Consider the following 24273-nt stretch of genomic DNA (forward strand, 5'->3'; position numbering starts at 1 on the left):
GGCCATTTCCATCTTCAGCCTGGAAAATTCTAGAAGAGCTGACTTGGTGACCCATAGGCTCTGGGATGAATAGGGTCACATTCCCAGAGCAAGGCCTGGGCTTCCGGGATGACTTGGACTGGCTCACAGACTTAACATCTAAAAATTTTTAATAGTTTTTGGTGTAATGTATTTTTGAAGGAAAAGAGTAGCCAGTACTTGAAATTGCCGTATTTCAAACATCACTGTATGTGACTGAGAGATGATTTAAGTTAGAGCAGGACTTGGCAAACTAAGGCTCTTGGGTGAGTCAGGCCAGCCACTTGTTTTGTGAATAAAGTTTTATTGACACGGGGCTACACATACCTGTTGAGGAATTACCGTGGCAGCTTTTCTGTTACAACAGCAGAGTTGAATAGTCATGACAAACTGCAAAGCTTGACATCTTCACCATCTGGTCCTTTGTAGAAAAAGTCTGCTGACCACTGACTTAGAGGAAAAGGCTATTCATGTTTAAAAAAGTTTGTAAATATGTTAAAGATGATGGGGGTCAGTGGCGCACATTTTTAAGGGGGCTCATGAGTGTTTGGTGTCGGGGAGACAGAGGGATGGGGGTGGATTAGTCTTGCTTTGGGGCTAATGAGAATCAGCCCTGAGCCAATGCTGGGAGTACAGAGGTTGGGGGTCAGGGTTAAGGCAGGGAGATAGTAGAGTGGACTTGTGCTGCAGGCAGGGGGTTGTAGGCGGGACCCTGCAGAAGGCGCTGGACACTGCTGCTACATGCTGGACTGGAACTAGTTGAGGCATATCCTTCTCTGGGGCCTCTGGCCTGGGAGATTGCACAAGGGAAAGGGACGAAGGTCAGAATTAGCAGGACGGGAGAGCAAGACTCAGAGGTTCTGGTAGGTGAGTGCTCCCTGACATTGGCATTTTTCCTTTCCGAGGCCAGCAGGGACAGGACCTTGAGGGTGTCAAGTCCAGCCAACTCCCCTGGGGTTCCAGTGTCCACTGTGAAGCAGCTACTCTGTGATCAAGGCCCACAGCCTTTGAGGGGTTGGTCTACACATCCCCTGTTTCCTTTCTTGCTTTCTGGAAACTGTGCTTCAGGACTGTGAGTCCATTCCCCTGTTGGCTAAGCCACGTATAATTAGGGAAGCAAGTCTGTTGGCAGGGGGCAATAGACAACCCCTTACTGCATCCTGAACATCAGGCCAAAATGATTGAGACAGAGCATTGGTCGTTGTGGGCCCAATCGTTGAAGGGTGGCTGCGATTGGTTTGAGGATAGGGTTTTCTTCCAGGTTTAGCACGGCCACAATTGGCCAGCCTGCTCGCCCATCTTACAGATGCGTAAAACTGAGGGGTATTAGCTTGGAGCGAGCCAGTTCTAAAGACCTAGCTGCCGCGTGTTAGAAATTGAAGTGCCTTTAGGAACTTTTCTAGACTGAGAGGCAAGAACTCAAATAAATGCCAGGCAGAGAGCCTAAGTATGCTGGCATAAGAGGCAGTAGGGCATGGCATGGACTGTGGCTAAACAAAGGGGGAAATAAGACCTCTAGATTGATTTTAAAAACATCGTCAGGTATTTTTTGAGCATCTCCTGTGTACCGGAACCCCTGCTCCCCTACCTTTGTAGGGACCTTGTGGGTGGGCTCATGAAGCCCTTTCTTGTGGCTGGGCTGGGTGCTCAGGAGGGGAAAGTGTTCTGAGTCAGATGGGGAGAGACAGGGCCATTCTCCTCACCTTATGCTGAAAGCCACGTTTGCATGGAGGGAGGCAAAGAAAGGCTGTGTGTTGGCGTCACCTTAGGGAGGGGGTATCTCCAGAGGAGTCCTGGGAGGTGGGGGGCCTGACCGCCCCGGTCCTGGCTGCCATGCTTTTCACTTTGTGGTGTTTATGCCTTGCTTGCTGACTCATCTGTCCACTGGACGCTTGTGTGCTGATGCAGGTGGCTCCATGCCCAGTCATCTAGAGCAGGCATACAGGGGTGGTTCCAAGTTAGCATGCCAGTGGTCTGCCTGAGAGGCTCCGTCGAGTAAGGGGTCCCAAAGATGAGGTTGAGGAGCAGCCCCCCTGGAGGATGAGGACAGAGGTAAGGGTGAACTGGGCAGAGGGAACAGCAGGTGCAAGAGCACCAGGGCACGAGAGAGTGCACAGTGCCCTGAGAGTCTTTGGAGCAGGAGTCCGAGTACCTTCCAGGGTCTTAAATGAGTGAAGAGATGGAGAATCCATGGGAGACAATAGGGAATGGTGAGGCCTGGGGTTAACTAGCTAGCTTGTACCTCATCAGCTCCAGCTGACTACTTGGCTCCGTATTGTCAGATCTGATTTTTTTTTATTTTATCTAATTTATCTTTTTTAAATGGTATTTATTTGTTAATTATTGGTTGGGATGAATAGTTTTTCATTGCTGCCCTTGGGCCTCCTCTAGTTGCAGTAAGCGGGGGCTGCTCTCTGTTTGCAGTGCGAGGACTTATCCTTGCTGTGGCTTCTCTCGTTGCGGAGCACAGGCTGTAAAGCGTGTGGGCCCAGTGCTTGTGGTAGACAGCACACAGTTGGTGCCCCCGAGCATGTGGAGTCTTCCAGAGCCAGGAATCGTACCCATATTCCCTGCGTTGGCAGGAGGATTCTTAACCACTGGACCACCAGGGAAGTCCAGATCTGCTTTTTTTTTTTTTTTTAATATATAATGATGACCTGGAAATCTGAAATTACGTGAAACTGTCTGATTTTTAAATCTCAGATCACGTATGAAACAATGACAACAATATGCTGTCTAGGCCAGACAACTCATATTTGCTCTTGAAATCTGTTCTCAGCCCACAGGACCTGTGGGCTAGAGTGTGATAAGGCTCAGGGAGGAGGTATAGAGAGTGTGTGACTTGCAACAGAGGCCAGGATCAGGGCCCTGGGGGCCCTGGAGTGCTTTATGGCTATAGAAGAAATGTTTGCTTCCTCTTTTCATCTGAGTCGTTCTGGGTCAGCTGTGGCTGTGATGCTGGGATCATGGGGTCCGGTGAGGTTTTACCCTCTGCCCAAGCTGGTGTCTCAGGCTGGGGCTCCCAGGGTAGAACAGGGATGCAGAAAGAGAGAAGGCAGGGCAGGAGGCCTCCACCTCCTTCGGGTCTCTCCCCTCCCTCTGATTAGTGAGGGCTGCAAGGAGGCGTGGTGTGGTCCCGGCCTTGCCAGGGACAGAGATTTACACACAAACCCCGGAAGGGCTCCTGTGCCAGGCAGATCCACTGTCCTCACCACCATCCGCCAGCCCTGTTCATAAATACGGGATAAGTGGGTCACCCCAGGTGTTGACTTTGTGGTCATAACTCATCTCTTGGCCCCGTGACAGTGAAATAAAAGGCACAGGCCCCGCAGCCCCTCTTCGTAATTCAGGATGCATTTACTGGAGTGAACCTCAGCTGCTTTCTCTCTCCATGATTTTATAAAACCTGTGATCCTGCTGATAAATCTCTCAGGAGGTGGGTGGAGGTGCCCCAGCCTGGCATGGATTGTGGGCAGGTGTATCTGTTTGGGTGCCTACATGTGGATGGACGGATGGGTACCTGTGGTGGTCGACCCCCGTGGGTTAATACTGTGAGCAGATGGGGTGGGGGGGTGGTTGAGAAGTGGTAAGGCAGGCAGAGACCCTCTGCTCTGTACAGCCGGAAGTGCCAGGTGGAAATGAGCCTGGAGGGTGATTCACTGAGGGCTAGGGAGCTGTCACCGTCTGTCAGAGGCACAGCAGGTGCTCAGGTGACAGCTCGGCTGTCCCATCCTTGTGTCTGACCAACACTTGGCCCACTCCAGCAGCTCAGAACCTTGGCACAGGCTACGGTCCTGGTGTGTTTCCTGTGGCTCTGGCCACGCCATAGCTAAGGACGGCCACTAGGGGCCGCTCAATTTGTCCGCCCGCAGATGTCCCTCAGGTGGGCGGGCCCGCCTGCTTCCATTTCTCCAAAGTCCACCCCCGGCGCCCACCTCCACTGAGGTGCTGGATGTATGACACCGTGTGGTCACCCGGCTTCCCGGCTCATGATAAAGAATCCACCTGCCAATGCAGGAGATGCGGGTTTGATCCCTGGGTCAGGAAGATCCCCTGGAGAAGAGAATGACCACCCACTCCAGTATTCTTGCCTGGAGAATCCCATGGACAGAAGATTCTCTGGTGGGCTAACACTTTCCCAGGTTCCCCAGGTGGGCAGAGAGGGCCAGGTCTTAGCCCAGAGGCCATAAAGGCTGAGTGCACTCATAGCAGCTGGGGCAGCAAGCTTCTTCTAGGAAGGGACCTGGTCATTCCATCCTGGGGACAAATCCCGCATGTCTGCATATTTGCAAACTACGCTCCATGGTGGTCCTGACCTGCCTTGATGCTTAACCACAGAGTGGGCAGCAAGATGTCACCTCATGTGTTCAGGTGACACCCGCCCTGTAGACACCCTCTCCACACCCAGTGCCGGGCCCCTGGTTCGTCATGGTGGTGGTTGCCATTCAAAAGCGGGGATGATTACAAAAGCAGATATAAAATTCCTGCATGAAAAGCATTGACCAGCAGATGTCTCTGAGCTCAGACCTTCAGTGACCCGAGAATGCAAGGCTGCCCTGGCGTCCACTGCAGTGGCCCTGGCCCTGCAGCGGCTGGAGGCAGGGACACCTGTTGGCTATTTGGAATGTCAGAGAAGGTGCCATCCTGGGGACTTACCTGCTGGTCCAGTGGTTACGACTTCATGCTTCCGATGTAGGAGGCCAGATTTGATCCCTGGTTGGGGAACTGGGTCCTACATGCTGCAGAGCGCAACCAAAAGAAAAAACCAGAGAGAGAGGGTGCCATCCACTTTCCAGAAGCTTTCGCCTATCCTGACAGAGGGAGGCTCAGGAATTCCAACCCTTTCACACCCATCCCCTGCCAACCCCACACACCTGAGCTTTGGCAAGGAACCCTCACCCCCTGGACCCCTGTCCCCAAGATCTAGCCATGAGTGGCTAGTGAGCTTGTGGCCAGGCCCCCCGTGTCCTCTCCTCGAGGTGAGTCACCGGCCAAGGCAGGGACCAGCTCAGAGCACCAGTGACGGCACTGTGGTTTATAGTTCATGATTCATGGACGGAGGGGCTGCATTATCCCAGCTAAATGCGGTGCTGGAGCCCAGGAATGCTGTGGTCAGAAGTCTCTCCCTGACTTAACTGTGCGAACTGTCGGGGAACCAAGATTGAGACCAGTGGCCCAACTCTGCAGGGGGGACTCCTGGCGATGGGGGAGCATGCCACGGAGGAGGCCTGTCGCCAAGGGTATGTGCCCCCCCCCCCCCACTTTGACCCCTCAGGGCCACTCGGCAGCTTGGGAGCTAGGCTGGTCGTGGTCTCGAGGCCACATGGTCTGTCTTTTCTTCCCTTACAGACGGGCATAGGGACAGGGCGCCCAGCCTTCTGCTCCTGGGAGCTGAGAGAGCACGTCCGGGGTGGGTGGGTGGGGGCGCCACTTCCTCCCTCCTCTCTCTGGCCTGCAGCCCTGTTCCCCCATCTCTCATCTCTCTGTGTGTCTGTCTCTCCCCCACACCTGCCCCTTCCCCTGTATCCCTCATCTTCCTTCACCCTCCTTCCCTTCCCCCACCTCTTTACCCAGCTCCCTGCTGGGGGACAGGTGACCTTGTTCCCAGTTGCTCTGCTCTGCACTCCAGAGACTCCCGCGCCGCGGGCAACTCGCATGGGGGACAGCGTGACCGGAAGGCATTCCAGGGCAGGGCCAGCCAAGCGGCCGTCCCCGGAGGGAGGGGGCGGCCAGCACGCAGTCGGTGCTGGTTCCCAGACCCTGGCTGCCCGCCCCGCCCTGCCGCAGGCGGATGATATCACTGGATGGCTCAGCCTGGTGAAGTGCAGAGGGGACGTGTGGCCGGCCAGTCTCGGCCGCATTGCCTCCAGGTTGGGCTGTGCTATTCCCTGCCCGCTGGGTGAGCGTGAGGGGGCCGGTCCCAGACCGCCACCCCGGCCGGATGGGCCTCCAGCTTGGGGGTCAGTCTGACTCTCCTCGGCCGCCCAGGCCTGCAGGAGGTGGCCGCTTCCGCTCTGCTGGGGGCAGGCTGGGCTGGGCGGGATCGTGTCCAGGTTTAGGGCTCCAGCAAGCAGATGTCCCTGGTTTTGCGGGCAGAGTCCTATGGACAGCTTGTCCAGGCCCACGGTCTCCAAGATACATCCCCGCCCAGGGCACACGGTTCCCAGGAAAGTGGCTGGAGGGGCCAGGCCCCAGGGACCCGACAAGCTGGGCTGCCGTTTGGGGAAGAGAGACACTGACTTCTCAGCAGCCGTGACACAGAGGCAGGGGAGACCCGGCTTCCCCTCTGCACTGTCTGAGGCAGGCCGCACCGAAGAGACAGGAAGACACAGCAAATGTGATCGGGGATCAGTCTGACCCCCCGGGGGGTGAGAGAGGTGGGGGCTGACAGACCTCACATCCGGGCATTTCAAGCTTGGCTGCCAGGAATCAGGAAAGAGTTACCAGCAGCGCAGCATTCGTGGGGCCTGCGCCAGCTCAGGTCACCACAGGAGGGGTCCCCGTGGAAGGGCTGTGGGGGGAGACAGTGGCCAAGCTCCAGTCCGATTTGTCCTTCCTTCACAGTGTCACCCTTCTGGGTGATAGTGAACGAGACAAACCAGGTCCCCGGAGCTGTCACGCCCCCCCGGGGGAGATCGACGGTGCACAAGTAAATGACGTGGTTATCCGAGGGGGCGGCCAGGGGTACAGATGGTGAGCCAGGGTCAGGAGGCAGCTGACATAGGAGAGAAGGCAGCTTTGAGGGAGAGGATCCTGAAGGTTTCTCAGAGGAGGTATCCTTTGGGCTCAGACCTGAGCGATAAGAAGGAACCGGTCCGACAGAGTAGGAGGGGGAGTCTCCCAGGCAGAGGGCACCCTGAGTGCAAAGGCCCTGAGGCAGGAGGCAGGAACCAGTGTGACATCTTCCAGGAGGGGTGTGTGTGGATAGGAGGAGCTAGATCACCCGGCCTTGAGGCGTGGACCACTGATTTTATCCCAAGTGGCTGGACAAGATTGATTGACAGTTAAAGCAGAGGCTTGGCCGCCTCAAGCAGGCGTCACCTCGCGGGCAGAACAGACATGACGGGTGTGGGTGTTGGATGTTGCTCTGGTTATGCGAATGCATCGGTGTGCGATGGAGTGCTGGTGAGTGTCTGACAACCAGCTTTCCGGGCGCGAAGCCCTGATTGTAGCACGCACTGATTGCCATGGTGGAAATACTCCTCCCCCGCTGATTCCAGGCCACCAGCTGAATGTGGAGTTGGAAAGGGGCGTGCCTGACACCTGGTGGGACGCGATCCTATCCTACCTGCACCGTGTAGGCACAGCTGAGAGCACAGACCACAGCCAGTGGTGTCAAGTAATGAGAAAGGGGTGCATTTTTTGAGTACTTACTACCTTTGTTTTTACTATAATTTCTTTCATTATAAAGTTATGTGTTTCCACTTTTAAGAATGGCTGTCTCTAACAGCTAACCTGCAAAATTCCTGGAAACTGAAGTCTGCACTTGTGAGCTGGTACAAGCCGACCCAGCACACCTGTATCTGTGTGTCTTGTAAAGGATGCTCCTCACTGGCCAACAAGGCATCCCCAGCCTGAGTTTTATTTTCAAGAAGACACGTGGGCTGGATTAGAAGGGTGGGGGCCGAATGTCAGGGAGGGCCTGCCAGCCACAGAAAACTCTGTTGTGTCTTGGTCTTGACCCCTGACCTCACTCCTCCCACCAAGCCCTGGACTCCTGGGATGTCCCTTCACTCTGCAAGAGATAGGATATCTCAAGGGCAGACCCCTCCCAGATTTGCTTGCTGGCGCATGGTTCATGCTCAGCAGAGTGTTTGTTGAATGAATGAGTGAGATTGTGCTACAGTCACTGTTGCTGGGTGTTGGGAAATTCTCATCAGATTTTGGGAGGACCTGTCATCTGAGAACTAAATCTCACCAACTCCTCCCTGGACGTCGCTACCACCTCTTCGCTGAACTCTCCTCTCATTCCTCAAACGGACAGCCACTCCTCCCTTGACAAGCTGCCGCATCAGCCACAACGTGGGGTGGAACACGACATTCCCTCCCCGCCTCCACTTTCTGAAAAAGGCCTCAGTGGTTGTCGTCAGGGCGCCTCCTGTATTTCCTTTTCTTTTTCTTTTTTAAAATGTTTGATTATTTTTATTTCGCTGCGTCGGGGCTGATTTGCAGCACACGGGATCTTCATGGTGTCCTGCGGGTTCAGTACTTGAGGCACGCAGGCTCTTAGTTACTCCAGGGCATGTGAGATCTTAGTTCTCCAACCAAGGATTGAAACCTCGTCCCGTGCATTGCAAGGCGAATTCTTAACCACTGGACCACCAGGGAAGTAACCGCCTTCCATATTTCTGAGCTAGGGTGTTAAAGCTGGCCAGACTCTGCCGCCACGTCCAGTATACCGTTCGGTAAGGACAGTGGGCGTTTTCTCAGCCTGCTTTTGCTCAGGCGGGCCCCCTCCCTGAAACATCTCTCACCTTTCTTTACCAAAAGCCTTTGGAGGCTCAGCTCAGAGGCCTCCTCCCCCATCCCTGTTCATCAGGGTAAATCACTGTTGCTCCTGCAAGGTACTGGACCTTTTAAAAATTTTCTTAACATTGCAGCTTCCATGCGTCCTGTCATAGTTCCTAGTCTTTGTCAACTGAAGTGCTAGCTCCGTAATGTTGGGGATGGAATTTTCTATAATTTGGTACTCCCCATGGGGGCTCACGGAGAAGGCGATGGCACCCCACTCCAGTACTCTTGCCTGGAGAATCCCATGGACGGAGGAGCCTGGTAGGCTGCAGTCCATGGGTTGCGAAGAGTCTGACACCACTGAGCGACTTCCCTTTCCCTTTTCACTTTCATGCATTGGAGAAGGAAATGGCAGCCCACTCCAGTGTTCTGCCTGGAGAATCCCAGGGACGGGGGAGCCTGGTGAGCTGCCATCTATGGAGTCGCACAGAGTCGGACACGACTGAGTTGACTTAGCAGCATGGGTGCTCACAGTGTATTTGTGGAGGGAATAAACAAGGGGAGTAGGCACACTTTGGCTTAAGTGGGAATGAGAGGAGCCTGTGATTCCCCCAGTCCAGGGTGAGAGGCTGAGCGCCTATCTGTGGGATCTTGCTAGGAAAATGTGGTGTGACCTTTGGTGAGCTACTTCACCTCTCAGTGTCTTTGTGTGCTCGTCTGTAAAACAGACTGTTGGGAGGCTGTTATTAACTACAGGTATGAACTGAAGAGAAGGCCTCGTCACATGTTCGTTGTGCTTCGTCAGCATTTGTCGTTTTTATTCATAATGTTTTCTGTACTGCGTCCGGTCTGGGACTTTAGCATAGCGCAGGCTCAGTGACGGGCTGCTTGTCCCGCACTCAGCGCTCGGTAAGCAGGGGTCTCTCAGGGATCTGAACTGAGGGCTCTGGCTAGCCCTAGATCCTGTCAGGTTTTCCACAGAGCTGTGCTGTGGTTTGGGAAGTGGCGTTCACGCCCAAGCACTGGGCACGAAGCCCACTGTCAGCATGGCCGATGGTGTGTCTGGAAAGCAAAGGTGGACCTCACCGTGGGCTCCAGAATCGTTTGAGATGGTGAAGTCTGGCTTCCGGTCTTTTCCCGGGTCCACAGGCATCACCAGCTGCTAGTGGCCAGGGTCCTGGGTGTGCTTTGTGAAACAAGGACCCCCCCGCCCCACCCCAGAAGCCTGGTTCCTCAGAGTGTGGTCCAGGAACCAGCAGCATTGGGGGGACCCCGGGAGCTACTTAGAAATGCAGACTCTCAGGCCTGCTCTAGGCATGCTGAGTGAGCATCTGCATTTCTCCAGTATTCCCAGGTGCTTTGTGTGTGCATTTCCGTTTGAACAGTGCTTGTCAGTGACAGGGGGTGGTCAAACCATGGCCCGCAGGCCAAATCTGGCCCCCTACCTGTTTTTGTAAATAAAACTTTATTGGCACATAGCCACGCTTACTTGTTTACATTTTGGCTGTTTTCACACTGTAAACGGCAGAGTCAGTAGTTGCGAAAGAGACTGATGGACCAATGGCCCTAAAGTGTTTACCATATGGCTCTTACAGAAGAAGTTTGCTGATCGTCAAACCTAGCTGCCCATTGGAATACCCTGGGAATTTAAACACGCTGCTGCCAGACTGTTACCCTGAGGTCCTGATATGACTGGTGTGGGTGGAGCCTGGGCATCGGGACTTCCCAGAGCTCCCCAGGTGACCTGAGTGTGCAGCTGTGAGAACAGTGGCTCTAAATTGCCCGTGAAACCCAGCAAGTGCAGTTTCGATCAATAATGGGCCTAAGGTTGGAAGCGGAGCTCTAATAGGTGTGAATTGTCTCAGAGTTAGCTGTCACCGTGTTTGCTGTCCTCGAAGGCTTTCAGGGACTGAGCTGGTTGATGGGGACCTGGGAGTTGGGGCCTCCCTCTGGCTCCATCAGTCTCCCAGAGCGAGTGGATGCCAGCCCACTGACCTCCTACATGTCCCAGGCAGCTGGTCACTATTGTGCCTGACTGTCGCTCCCAGTGGAAACCAGGTTTCAGGCCGAGACTGACCTGGGATTTCTCTCTTTCATCCCCTCCACTCGCATCACTCAGCTTGAGGTACAGGGACACCTCCTCAGAGGAAGATGGAGTTCAGGCCCCAGGAAACTGGGAGCCCATCCATGGGGCTCTGTGCCCTGGCTCCAGAGTGACCCTGAAGTCACTTCTCCCGGAGGATGGGATGTGGGAGTCACCCACCCCTGCCCTGGGGGGCTTGAAAAGAGTGTCAAGTTGGAGGCCACGGGGTCTGGCCCTGGGATTGCATACCTGGCTGGGAGGCAGCAGCAATAATGACCAGGTTCTGGTGCGGATCAGGATTTCAGAGCTTCCCCATAAGACTGGCAGGATTGGGGCAGTCAGGGGCGGGGTGGCGTGGTGGAGATGACAGGAGAGGGGCTTGGTTGTGCCCGGGGTCGACTCAGCCTCTGGGTTTGAATCCTGCCACTGCTGTTGCCCAGCTTTGTCAGTCACCCTCACTGTGCCTCAGTGTCGTCTTCTGTAACATGGGAGTGTGATGGGGGTTGATAAAGGAGATGAGGAAGTACATAAAACATGCCGGGTGCGGGGCACTGGGAGCTACTTTTATTATTAATGCTGTGATGTTGATGGTTATACAGGGGAATGGGTCCTTATGGGCTGGCCCAGGCCCAGGCAGGGGCTCGAGGAATCTTGCAAGAGGGACAAGGTAGCCTTGATGGAAAGGGGCAAGGATGCCCATAGACGCCCTACCTGAGCCTGTGATGCCAACCAGTATGTAGAGTCAGGTGAAACCCTCAGAGGGGCTTTAGGGACAACAGGATCAGGCCTCCTCCCCGCCTCTGAGAGCCCCCTTTTCCTTCCCTCTGAGACGGTGAGGCTTTGCCTGTCTGAACTGCAGTTGCCTCTTCTGCAGAATGGGAGCAGTGGTCCCTGTCCTTTCCCGACGGAGGTAGGCTAGGGCGGCATGGTCCAGGGAAGGAGCGGCCACAGTGGATGAACCCCAGGTCACCATTACTGTTGGTTTTTCATCATCTTTATCCTCAGGACTTCAGAGGGGCCAGGAACTGATCAATAGACCGTGCACAGCACAGCGTCAGGGCGGGTCGTGAGCTCTCGGCAAGTGCTGGCCTCTTCCTCAGTGGGGCTTTTGGAGGATGTGGGGAGGGCTGAGTCAGGAGGGCCCTGGGCAGGAGGGCACAGGTGCAGACTTCCTGGGAGCAGCCCCGGCCAGTCGTGCTGTGTTAGTGCAGGGCTGGGGTCTGTGGCATGCTGCCGCCTGGGTCAGCAATTTGAGAGCTGCCTCTGCTGGACGTGCTGGGGGCAGATAGTGGCCTGCTTTGTGGCCCAAGGGTGAGATTCCGGGGGGGACTGAAGACACTGCCCCCAGCCTACACCCAGGGAACAATGACAGGTGCTCCTGGAGTCAACCACTGGGAGGGACAGCAGATAAAGCTTCGGAGTGAAGCTGCAGCCCAGTTGGGCATTCTTGGCACAAAGTCCAGCGATGGTGTTTCAGGAGACATCAAGCCCCCTGAGGTTGGAAAGCCCCAGCCCTGCCCTTCCAGGCCCTGGGCATCAGGTTCCTAAGTGTGCAGAAGCCGGGCAGGTCTCACAGGTGAAGACAGCAGCCATGCCGAGCAGCCCACGAGGCAAGGGTCCCTCCCCAGTCGGCCATGCCATCTCCCCTCGCTCTGGATCCTGGTCCCTGCCGCTCCCCCTTCCATCTTCCCCAGCGGTTGGAAGTTTAGTGTTTCAGGGTTTGGGGTGGTGGTGAGGGACAGTTCAGAGACATTGGGACACCCATTGGGAATTGACAGCAACATAACAGGGGGCAGAGGGAGGCTTTTCTGCCTCCTTGCCCCTCTTCTTGGAGATCAGAGGAAGGTTCTTGGGGAAGGGGGCAGACCTGAGCCAGGAGCTTCCTGGGTTCACACTGCTGCAGTCTCAGAAAGCCCATGGTTCCCATTAATACCCAGACCCCCGCTCTGTACAGATCGCCTGTAGCTGACCCCTGTGCTCAGCCGAATCGTGAATCATAAATTAAAACTACAGAGAAGGGTGGGGGATTGGGGGAGGTGGGGTCTCAGGCCAAGGCTGCCTGTGCTGGGGATCAGCATGTGTTCCTGGTATGGAGAAAAGATGGGGAGAAAGGGAGCCCCCTGCTCTATGCCCTCACCTTCTCCATCTGCTTGGGTTTCTTTCTCCTTGGTTTAAATGTTGGTGTGACCACACCCCTCAGCACACATTGAAAGGCTTTGCCTTTCATTTTTTTAAATTTCATTGACTCCTGGGGATGGAAAGATGGTCTGCTTTGGCAGCTGCTCGCAAGGAGCACTTTGGGGGTGGCTAAGAGAATCAGTGTGTGGCTTAAAAGAAATCAGGCAGGACAGAAAGGAAGTTGGGTGGCAGTGTGGGGAGGAGCTCGCCTGCCCTCCCTGTCTTGGTGAGGGCAGGGTCAGCAGCCTGGCTGACTGGGGCAGGTTGGCCAGTGCCGGCTTCACTCACTCGGGAAGGAGATGAAAGGAACAGGCCTGCAGGAAGGGGGCTGGTTTTGTTGTAAGCCCCTTTGATCTCTCCTGTCCAGCAGGCCTGCTGTCTTCCCCTTCAAGGGCTGACTGACTGGAGAGGAAGACCAGGCCCACGGCAGCAAAAGCAGGCCCTCGTCATAGCAGCAGCCATCCTGAAATGGGCCTGGGGACAGCCCTTCCGTCTACCCATTTTACAGACATGGAGACTGAGGCCTGGAGAGCTGGCCTGAGCTTTTGTCTGGGGCAGTCAGGCAGGCAGGCAGGCAGGCAGGGGCCTCAGGCTGTGACCCAGTTTTCCCTGTGTTCACCCTGCTCTTGCCTGAAGCTGACCAGGGCCCCACCCTCCTGCCTTGGGGCTCCCACCACGCTTAGATCCTGGTGCCAGATGCCAACTCTGTAAGCATTCTCTCGTTTCGGCCTCCCCATGCCTGGCTGAGGGGTAGGCATGCTTTCAAAGGGAAGGATCGGAGCACAGAGAGCTTAAGACTCTCATCCAAGGTCACGCAGTCACCAAGTGCCAGAGGCCAGGGGTCTGACACGAGCACTTTCTATACCTTGCCCTTTGACTCCTGCCTCCCAGTGCCCCAGATTGTGGGGCTTTCTGCCCAGCTCAGAGTGTAGGTGTTGGAGAAGGGGGCTCCCGCGGACTCCCCCTCCCCTCCAGCTCTCTCAGTCCAGGTGCAGAGCCTTGCCTGCCTGACTGTGTCCTTCTCTCCCCCACCGCCCCCTGCCCTCCCCTGGGGCCTGGCAGCAGCAGCAGCAGCAGCAACAGCAGCAGCAGCAGATGCCCCGCAGCAGCCAGGAGGAGAAAGATGAGAAGGAGAAGGAGAAAGAGGTGGAGAAGGAGGAGGAGAAGCCTGACGTGGAGAATGACAAGGAGGAGCTGATCAAGTAAGGCCAGCCCGGCAGTCCTACGGGGGGCCCGGCCACAACCCCCAGGTGGCAGGCGGGCGGGCAGGCTAGCAGGGGGGCCATGGTCGGTACTCAGCCTGCAGGCCACCCGCCCTCCGTAAAGGCGTGTGAGCATTTGCCGGCTATCTACAGCAGATCTCCTGCTGAGAAGGGAAGCGCTTTCTCCTTTGCCGGTCCCCTGGCAGCACGCACCCCCCTCCTCCCCCCTTCCGGAAGCCTGTTCCTCTCTCTTTCCTCCGCCTGCCCGCCTTTCTCTTGAAGCCTCTGGAGACCTTAGAGACTGATGGCTCATTTGAGCTCTATTCCTGAGCTAATAAATCCAGGCAATGACTTTGGAACTCTTTGCCTCACCCCCCTGCCCCACCTCCCCATCTTCTCCCCTTTCCTCCGCTGAGTCTCCTGAGATGCTGAGAGCGGGAGGGGGGGAGATCTGAGAGGACGAGGTACACGCAGGCGGCAGCCCTCACCTTTAGAATTATTGCTGTCAGTGTGAGTTCTTGCAGATCAAGGCACAGCCTCGCCTCGGGGCCCCTGACGGCCTCCCGTGCCTGCCAGGGGTGGAGCACCGCCAGCTGGAGATTCACGCCGAGCAAGGGGTGAAGGGGGGGGGGGGCGGGCATAGCTTAGCGCCAGGTACCTGGAGCGAGCTCAGGAATGTGGCTTCTGAGAACATCTGGCTTCATTACCCCCTGTCTCCCAGACGCTCCTGCGAGGGCCTTCAAGAAGATGAATGGAAGGTGGTGGTGATAAATCTGAGCGGCCCTGCAGTAAACTCCCCTGAGTCGGCTTCTGAGAAGAGTCCCAGCCCCAGCTATTGAGGTCACATGCTCCCCACACACCTGACTCGGCCTGCATCAGGCCGGCGGAATACTCCTCTCGCGTTTTCTGCAAGCCCCAGTGGCCCGTGATAACACAGAAGGCAGAGTTAGCATTGTTTGTAGGGAGGGCGACATCTCCTCTGTGGGGAGTAAAGTGGCCTGAAGGGTGTACCAGCCTGCACCCCTATGCATTTAATCCAGTAAGCTTGCAAACGGATAGCAGAGAGCATCTCTAGTTGATGTATAAAATGGGCTTGCAGGGCTTCCCTGGTGGCTCAGTGGTAAAGAATCCACCTGCCAATGCAGGAGACACAGGTTCGATCCCTGGTCCGGGAAGATCGCACATGCCTTGGAGTAACCAAGCCCGTGTGCTACAGCTGAGCCTACGAGCCTCGAGCCCGGGAGCCACAACTCCTGAAAGCCCATGTGCCCTAGAGCTGGTGCTCTGCGACAATAGAAGCCACTGCAGCGAGAAGCCTGATCACAACTAGAGAGTGACCCCCACTCTCCACAACTAGAGAAAAGCCCCTGGAGAAATGAAGACCTACCTACCCTGGCCAAAGAAATGGCTTAAGAAAAATGGGTTTGCAGATAGCCACCAGCCCATACCCACATTGGATGAATAAAATAAGGCAATCAGTTACCTACCAGCCCACATCCCTGTTGGAGAATAAAGCAAATGACAGCTACCAGCTCTCATCTCCCTTTTGATAGATAAGATGGCATTGCAGACCTCGACCAGCCTCATTCCCTCAATCTGGTGAATAAAGGAGCCTTGCAGATTGCTACTGCATTACCCCGAGCTTTCCCCCTTTTTTCCACTCCCTTGGGCTAGTAGAAAATCGCTGGCAGCCAGCGCTCATCTTGCTAAAGAAAAGCGGGTGTCTTGAAACTGCCGTTTAGGTTCCTGGCCCAGGTGAAACCATCCTTGCCTCCCCTCTCTGGCTTTTAGGGAGAAGACGGACGACACCTCTGGGGAAGACAACGATGAGAAGGAGGCAGTGACCTCCAAAGGCCGAAAAACCGCTAACAGCCAGGGGAGACGCAAAGGCCGCATCACCCGCTCGATGGCCAACGAGGCCAACAGCGAGGAGGCCGTCACCCCGCAGCAGAGCGCTGAGCTGGGTAAGTCTTGGGCTGGGGAAGGGGCGCTGAGGCCCAGCGGGCTCAGAATCCCAGCATTTGTTGCAAACTTGCTATTTGACCTCTCTGTGTCCTGATGGCTTCATCAGCACCAGGGTTGTGAGTAATGCTTATAACTTGTGGGGTTGAGCATTTCAGTGACTTTGTGTGTAGGAAGAGCCTAGAACAGTGCCTGGGGCAGGTTCTCTGGCCTTCAGCTGTGATCCTTCCAGAATTGGAGAATTCACCTACAAATCCAGCACCAGTTTGGTTTTGTTTTTCAATCAGAAGATCTGCCCTCGGGTCTTCCCAAGGCTTTCACTGCCGGTGGCCTGGGTTTAATTCCTGGTCGGGGATCTAGAATCCCGCAAGCCACACAGCATGGCCAAAAACCCACCCCTTTTCAAGAGGGCCTGAGTGCTGCTGTCCCTTCCAGCCCTGGGAGGCATCTGGGTTTGTACCGTCACCTCTGTGGGCCTCAGTTTCTCCTGCTCAACAGATGCCCACCCCTAGGTGCTCTGAACCTAAGGTCGGGGGAAAAAAGAATTACATAGCAATTCCCAAGTTTGGCCACAGGGGGGCAGCCGGTGTGTGCTTGTCTATACCATTTTGGCTGTTTGTAGCCTGCCCTCTTGTGTCTGCGGGAACTCCCACCAGAGGCCTGAGTGCTCAGGCTGAGGCCCCAACCACCTGGATGTCTGTCTTCCTAGGGTGGGAGTTGATGGAAGGGATGGTTTCTGTCTCACAGATGCCCTCCTTGTCCACACCCGAGGTTTATGCCAGGCTCCCCTCCCTTCTCCCTGCGAGAGATCATTTGTACCCATTTCATAGATGGGCTATTTGAGACTGAGAGAAGGAACATTGCCTCCGTAAAGTCATGGAGTCAGTTGGGATTCAAACCCAGCCCATTGGCCACAAATCCCATTCGGCTCCTGTAAGCTCTTGCCGGCTGCCCCTTGGGGCCAGCGTGCCCAGAGGCACGGGGCAGGAGGGCTCTTTTCAGAAGGGTGTTGGTGCACCTGACTTCTAGGGTCATTCTTCTGGACCTTAAGTTAATGTTGGGGCTGGGTGGTGGGGTGGAAAACACAAGCCTGGTCCCTCTGACGGGCTCCCCATCCCGGGCTCCGGCTTCCAGAGCCTCCCTCTGGGGGTCCTGTAGGTGAGGGAAGGGAAAGTTGGCCGTGGCAACAGAGAGCTGGGGAAGCTGTCCAAACTTTCCCCCGGGGGTCAGCGGCCTTTACCGAGTGCATACTCTGTGCCTGGTGCTGTTCCAGGCACCAAGTCCATGAAGCTGACGTCCCTCACGCTCACCCCTCTCACGACGTCTTAAGTGACTTTCAGGGAAGGACCGGGGCTCACGCGTAAGGGATCTCGGAGGAGAGGCTCAGAAACAGCCACGGCAGACCCTTGGCCAGCTCCCTGAAGGCAGCTGCCTTACTTCTCAAGAACACGAGCTGCCTCCATGTGCTCTACAGGTCGGAGCAGAGTCTAATAATCACCCTGTAGGACAGGGTCCCCCAGCAGGGGACAGGGGGCCATGTCTAGGCGCATTTTGGATTGTCCCAGCTGGAGTCGGGGCTCCTGGCCCCTGCTGGGTAGAAGCCAGAGCTGCTGCTCAAGCCCCTGCAACACCTGGGACAGCCCCCACCACAGAGACTCATCCAGCCCTGGTGAGTCCACGCTCAGATGAGGTCCCTGCCCATCCGAAGCTCAGATCCCTCCTCATCTCCCCGCCCTAACACAGTCACCAAGCTCTGTCAGGTGTATGCAGAGGCCCTGGACTGCCTCAGCTTCCCCATCTGTGAAATGGGGTAATTGCACATACACTCCCCCATCCCAGCAAGTGCCCCAAGCTGCCAGAGGCAGAGAAACCGCCCCTCTGCGGACTGCTGCCAACACACCTGCTGTGTTCCTTTTCAGCTTCCATGGAGATGAACGAGAGCTCTCGCTGGACGGAAGAAGAGATGGAGACAGCCAAGAAAGGTGAGTGGTTTCTGGCCACTCTGATTGCCCTCGATGTGTGTGCAGGCCCTGCAGCTTGTGTGGTGGGGAGGAGGTTGACACGTGCCCTTATCGGTGCTGTGGTGTGGTGTGCAGGGGACAGGCTCCGCTTCTGGGTGTTCTCAGACTGGCCTCGTCTCTTCGGAGCCTCAGTTTTGTCCTCCAGAAAATGGGTCTGTGTGACCATGTTGTTGGGGGACAGCGTCCGTGGCCTCTGGGGCCAGCACATCATGGCCTTATAGACAGAGTGGTAGCAGCGCTCCTAGGCGCCTTGAGGGGAGGGGCAGGGCCTGCTGGCATCCACTGCTGTGGGGTCATGGTGTCAGCCTGTCCCCCCATCAGCTGCACCGTCTCCCTGCGCTGCGATGCCGACCCCACATTCTCTGTGGAAGCCGTCAGCATGTCCCCATTGTTCATTAGAGCCTGAATGGCTGGGCCCTTACCTCCCCTGCTCAGCGGACTGTCTCTGAGCCTCAGTTTCCCCATCTGTGAGATGGGAGGGGTGTCCAGATGGGCCCAGAGAAGCCAGAGATAACAGGCACTGTCGGGGCTGTGTTGGTGTCGATCCCCCGGCCCCCATCTCTGGGAGATGTTCGGGTGCCATCAGACTAGCGTTGTACCAACAGGAAGGCTGAGGCTGGCGGGGTCGGCGGGGGGGGCGTCTGAGCCCCATTCGCAGGCTTGCTGTCATTCATCTTGACCCCAGCCCTGAAGGGTGGTCTTGTTTTTGGCCATATTGTGGCCGTGGAAGGGAGGAGCAGAGGCTGGGGATGGCTGGGAACCTGAGTTGGTGACCTGGCTGCCCCCCCAGCTCTTGTCCCAGAGGTCCTTCTGAGGCCCCACTGCTGACGTGCAGCTTCTTTGTGCCCAGAGCGCCAGGTCGTGGCTCAGGGAGGGAACAAACGGCCTTTCTAATGGGGGACCCCGTTGCACGGGGCGGTCGTGTGTGAGGACACCCAGGCCTGGGGGCTGAGACCTTGGACTGTGGGCTGAGTGCCCTGCTCCTGCCCTCGGCCCTAGGTAGGGGTGCTGAGGGGCCTGAGCGTCTGGTCCTGGTGTTTCAGAAGCTGATCAGATAGAGACTCAGATGTAGAAAACAAGCATATGGACACCAGGGGTGGGGAAAGAGGGTGGTGGAATGAAATTGGGAGATTTGGGTTGATATGTATATACACCATTGATACTATGTATAAAATAGGTGACTAATGAGAACCTATTGTATAGCTCAGGCTCTACTCTGTGCTCTGTGGAGACTTAAATGGGAAGGAAATCCAAAAAAGAGGGGATATATGTATACGCACAGCTGATTCCCTTTGCTGTACAGCAGAATCTAACCCTGATTGCTTCTCCAGGGGCTCAGTGGTAAAGAATTGGCCTGCATTTCAGGAGACCGGGTTCAATCCCTGGGTCAGGATGATCCCCTGGAGGGCATGGCAGCGCGTTCGAGTATTCTTGCCTGGGAAACCCCGTGGCCCAAGCAGCCTGGAGGGCTACAGTCCATAGGGTCCCAAAGAGTCGAACACGACTGAAGCGACTGAACACAGGTGTGCAGAAACTGACACAACGTTGTAAAGCAGCTGTGTGGTGGTGTGGTTTGTCACTCAGTCATGTCCAGCTCTTTGCGACCCCGTGGACTGTAGCCCGCCAGGCTCCTCTGTCCGTGGGATTTCCCAGGCAAGGGTACTGGAGTGGGTTGCCACACCCTCCTCCAGGGGAGCTTCCCGACCCAGGGATATAACCTGGGTCTCCTGCATTGCAGGCGGATTCTTGACCAACCGAGCCACGAAGGAAACTCCTGTAAGGGACTTGATTTAGTCCAGTAAAAATTGAAAGAAAGAGAAACTGACCAGACCTGGTCAGGCCCTCCACCTGGGACCCGACCCCTCCCCTCGGGGCTCCTGTCCAAGGTACCCTGCTCCTTGGAGGCTCCGGACCTCCCTCCTCCAAGCTCCCAGCCCTCAGGTGAGGCGGAGCAGGAGGACGGGCCCAGCTGGCCCTCGGCATCGTGGGTAGGAGGAGGAGCAGTCATGCTTCCTGTCGTGGGGAGGGCCTACTTTCAGCATCTCAGAGGAGCACTAGTGGGGGCCTGTGGGCATGCTCTCTCTGCCAGGGCACAGCGGGTGCTGTCAGCCCCCCAGGGGGGCCATGTCATCCTTTCCTCTGTCTTCCGTGTTTATTCTGTGGTTTCTGGTATGGATTTCACCGTGTGGCGTAACAAAGACTTTATTTGAAAAATGAGTGATTTTTCTCCCCTGCCTTTAATTTTGGTGAAACACACATAACATCAGATCTACCATTTTAACCATCTTAACGTGTATGATTCAGTGGCATTAAGTACATTCCCAGTATGGTGCGACCATTACTCTAGAACTTTTATCACCCCATACGGGAACCCCATGCCTGTTATCAGCCACTCCCCACCCCCCCCCCCCCCCAAGCCCTGCCAACCTCCAGCATCCACCAGTCCACTTTCTGTCACTGTGGATTTGCCTGTTTGGGACTTTTCCATGAATTGAGTTGTACAATGAATGCCCTTTTGTATCTGAGTTCTTCCTCTCAGCATCCAGCTGTCAAGGTTCATCCGTGTCCTAGCCTGTGTCAGCACTTCATCCCTTTTTATGACTGAATTGTAGTCCTCTGTATGGACATGCCACATTCTGTTTATCCATTTGTCCGCTGGTTAATGAATGCTTGGGTTGTTTCCACCTGTGAGCTCTTGTGCCTAGTGTTGCTGTGAACATTTGTGTAGAATCGCATGGTTTTTTTTAAACCACACGTCAGACTCTGAGATCTCAGCCATTGGCAGTGATATTGCCCCAGGGGACCCCTCCACCACCACCAGAGCCGTGAGGGGCTCCACGTGCACATCCCAGGGCCGCCAGCCTGAGTTACGTTTTCTGTCGTCATGGCAACCCCATCCCTGGCTCCCCCCCTGTTGCCCGGGAACAGGGAGTTGGCTGCGCAGCCCTCTCTCTCCCTTTGGGAAGGGCAGACTCAGGGGCTGGGAGGACAGCTGGGGATGACTCATCGGCTGAGCCGGGAGTGCGCCCCACCGTCTGAAGGTTGGGTCCTCAGGGACGGCAGTGATCTCACCCTGAGTCCCAGCCCACAGAGACAGTGGTGCGCGCGTCCCCCCCTGGGGGACGGTGCATGCCGAGGCCCTGCTCAGTGACATTTGTGTTAATGTGACGAGCACCAGTGCGCTCGTCCTCTGTGAATTACAGCAATCTGCACAGTTACCGCTCAGGGTGGCTGCTAAAGGCAGCGTGTTCCAGAGGGCAGAAGGGGATCGGGGCGGAGAGGCAGGTGCTGGCAGCCCCCAGGACTCCAGCGGGGATGTGGGGGAGGGGGCAGTTCCAAGGCCCTCAGCTCTCAGAAACCCAGGAAAGTACCACAAACCCCGTTGTGTCCGAGGCAGACGACATCCACCTCCTGCCCACATCAGCCCAGTGCTTTACCCTGTGCAGGGCAAGGGTATCAGAGATGAGCCAGCTCTGGTCCTTCCCTCGGGGACCCAGGAAGTGAGCATCCAGGTGTCCCCAAGGTCTTGGGACCACTGAGCCTACTCCAAGCATCCCGGGGGACTTCTAGTAGCCAGGCCTTGTAGGATAATCTGCAGACAGTCCATCATCCCCAGAGAGACACTGGACCTCAGCCTCGGGGTCTTTTAGCTCTGTGATATCAGGCAAACCCGTCGACTTCTCCGTGCCTTGGTTTCCTCATCTGTACAATGGAAACTCAAGGTTCACCCACTGTATTAGTTTCCTGGGGCTGCCATAACAAAGCACAAATTTAGGTGGCTTAAAAACAAGAGACGTGTTCTCTCACAGTTCTGGAGCCATGAGTCCGAAGTCAAGGTGCCGGCAGGGCTGGGCTCCCTCCGAGGGCCCTGGGGGAGGATCCTGCCTCCTCTCTTCCAGCCTCTGCTGTTGCTGGCAGTCGTCGGCGTTCCTCAGCTTGTAGGCATTCCAATCCCTGCCTCCATCTTCCATGGCTGCCTTCCCTCTGCATGTCTCTGTCCAGATTTTCCTCTTCTTATAAGGACCCACCCTAATCCAGCATGACCTCATCTCAACTTGATCGCATCTATAAAGACTTTTTCCAAATAAGGTCACATTCGCAGGTTACAGGTGGGTGGACATGAAATTGGCGAGGGGCGAGGGACACTAATCCAGTACGACTACTTTTTAAAAAAAAATTATTTATTTTATTTCTGGCTGTACTGGGTCTTCATTTGCTGCGTGGGCTTTTCTCTAGTTGGGGCAAGCAGGGGCCACTCTCTAACTGTGGTGCCCAGGCTTCTCATTGCGGTGGCTTCTCTTGCTGTGGAACACAGGGTCTAAGTGTGCAGGCTTCAGTAGTTGCGGCACGAGGGCTCAGCGGTTGCAGTCCTTGGGCTTAGCTGCTCCGCAGCCACGTGAGATTTTCTGCTATCAGAGATCAAACTCATGTCTCCTGCCTTGGCAGATTCTTTACCACTGAGCCACCAGGGAAGCCCCTTTGTGGGGATTTGGTAAAAGAAAGTAGAAACGCTTAAGAGGGTGGTGACTTAGACACGCTGAGTTCGCCGTCAACCATTTGGAACGATAACCAGCCCCTTAGCCTTGTGACCCTGACCTGGCCCATCCCTGTCTTAGCCTCGTTTTCCCTTGTCCTCCAAAATGAGATGGGGATGCCATCACTGAAAGGCATTAGAAGGGTGATATGAGCCTTATTTGTGCAGTCCTTGGTATACAGTAGGTTCTCAGAAGTGGCAGGCCTGCAGTTCAGCACACAGACTCTGCATTTGAGTCCTGGCTCTGTCCCTTGTGGGTGACGCTGAACAGTACCTGCACTTCTGGGGGCTTCAGCCCCTTCCCTGCACAGCAGGGAAGGGGGTTGGTGGTATAAGATGACATTTGGAGGTGGTTTCATGGCACTGGGAAAGGGCCCTGGGGCTGACACCCAAAGCACAGGACAATAAGTAGTACTATTAAGTATTTGTCAGTACTTCCTTGTAGCAGGTACTGCTAAAGGTGATCTGTGTGTTAGGTCACTTCATCCCCATCAACCTTATGAGGCAGACGCTATTTCTTGTTTCTTTATCCAAAATGATAAAACTGAGACCCAGAGAAGTTAAGTGACCTGCCCAAGGTCACACAGCTGTTAATTGGTATAGCTGGAATTCAAACCCAGGCACCCTAGTTACAGAATGGGGCTGGTGTGAGGTTTCAATAAATGAGTCCATGGGCCTGGCTACTATTAATCTGATGATGAACTGGGGGGAGCGCATCCCAGTAAAGGAACAGCATGTGCCAAGGCCCTAGGGCAAGGGCAATGAAGTCAAGCAACAGGCTGTTAAAACCCAGCAAGCAAGACTTTGCTGATGGTCCAGTGGTTAAGACTCCACTTTCCAGTTCAAGGAGTACAGGTTCGATCCCTGGTCAGGGAACTAAGATCCCACCTGCTGCAGGGTGTGGCCAAAAGTTAAATAAAAACAACCAAAAAAATCCAGAGAGCAAGGGAAAGAGAGGCAAGGGATGGAGAAGCCGTTGGGAGGCTGCCCCCATCCCACCCTTGCCAGCCCGACCAGCTGTGGGCAGGAGTTCGGTGGTTGCTCTAGAGCAGGGGAGGCCATAATGTGGGGAGCCGTGGCCCAGGGACAGGAGAGCTGCAGGGTTCCAGATAGCTGGTGAGCATCTGCCCTTCCTTTGTACATGGAGTCAGGGCTGCCTGCCCTGGGGCTCACACCAGGTGGGGACCCAGCAAGTGCGGGGCAGCCCCGGGGAGCTGGCCGCCTGCCCCCGGGCCCAGCGCCATGCTGGGCAGGCACTGGGCTGGGATGTGAAGCTCTGGTTCCCCTGGGAAAGGTCAGCCTGGCCTGGCTTGCAGTCTTGACCCAGCTAAGTGGGAGGCCTTGGGCTCGGCTGGCACCCCCTCCTGGTCCCCAGCCCCCTTCTCGGGTGGACAGGGCACCAGCTGTGGAGGGGGTTGGGGAAGGCCTCGGGCACACCATTCCCAAGACCAGAAATAGGCACTGGCCCAGCTCTGCACTGCCAGCCCCTCCCTGGCCTCAAGTGGCCTGCCTGGTGAGGAGGGTGAGGGCAAGGTGCCTGGGCCCAGGGGAGGGCCCTGCAGAGACCAGACCCTGGTGGCCCCAAGCCAAGCCCATCAGCCTGGGTGGAGCCCAGGTGGGTCCCAGAGCTCTTCCCCCAGTAACTCCAGGCCCACTCTGCCCACAGGACTCGCCTCCTTTCATGGGGAGTGAGGGAGAAACCACTAATTGCTTTGTACCTCCAAAGTGCTTGCTGTGCACAGTGGCTGGTTTAATTAGTTTTTACGGATGAAGAGTCAGGGCTTGGGGAGGGGAGGTGCGAGTCCCCAGCCTGGGAGCTCAGGC

The 24273-nt window shown here is 55.9% G+C and overlaps 1 protein-coding gene across 3 annotated transcripts in view; it reads left to right on the forward strand.

Moving 5' to 3' along the window:
* NCOR2 (nuclear receptor corepressor 2) overlaps positions 1–24273 on the forward strand; it is a 157658-nt gene that overhangs the window by 67987 nt on the left and 65398 nt on the right. For all 3 annotated transcript variants that reach the window (XM_068989806.1, XM_068989807.1, XM_068989808.1), the window contains exons 14-17: positions 2090–2101; positions 13793–13932; positions 15724–15896; positions 17814–17876. In XM_068989806.1, coding sequence (XP_068845907.1) covers positions 2090–2101; positions 13793–13932; positions 15724–15896; positions 17814–17876 — 388 coding nt within the window. The remainder of the gene's footprint in view (positions 1–2089; positions 2102–13792; positions 13933–15723; positions 15897–17813; positions 17877–24273) is intronic.

The sequence above is a fragment of the Capricornis sumatraensis genome, chromosome 17, assembly GCF_032405125.1.
Source record: "Capricornis sumatraensis isolate serow.1 chromosome 17, serow.2, whole genome shotgun sequence".
In the NCBI taxonomy this organism is placed as follows: domain Eukaryota; kingdom Metazoa; phylum Chordata; class Mammalia; order Artiodactyla; family Bovidae; genus Capricornis; species Capricornis sumatraensis.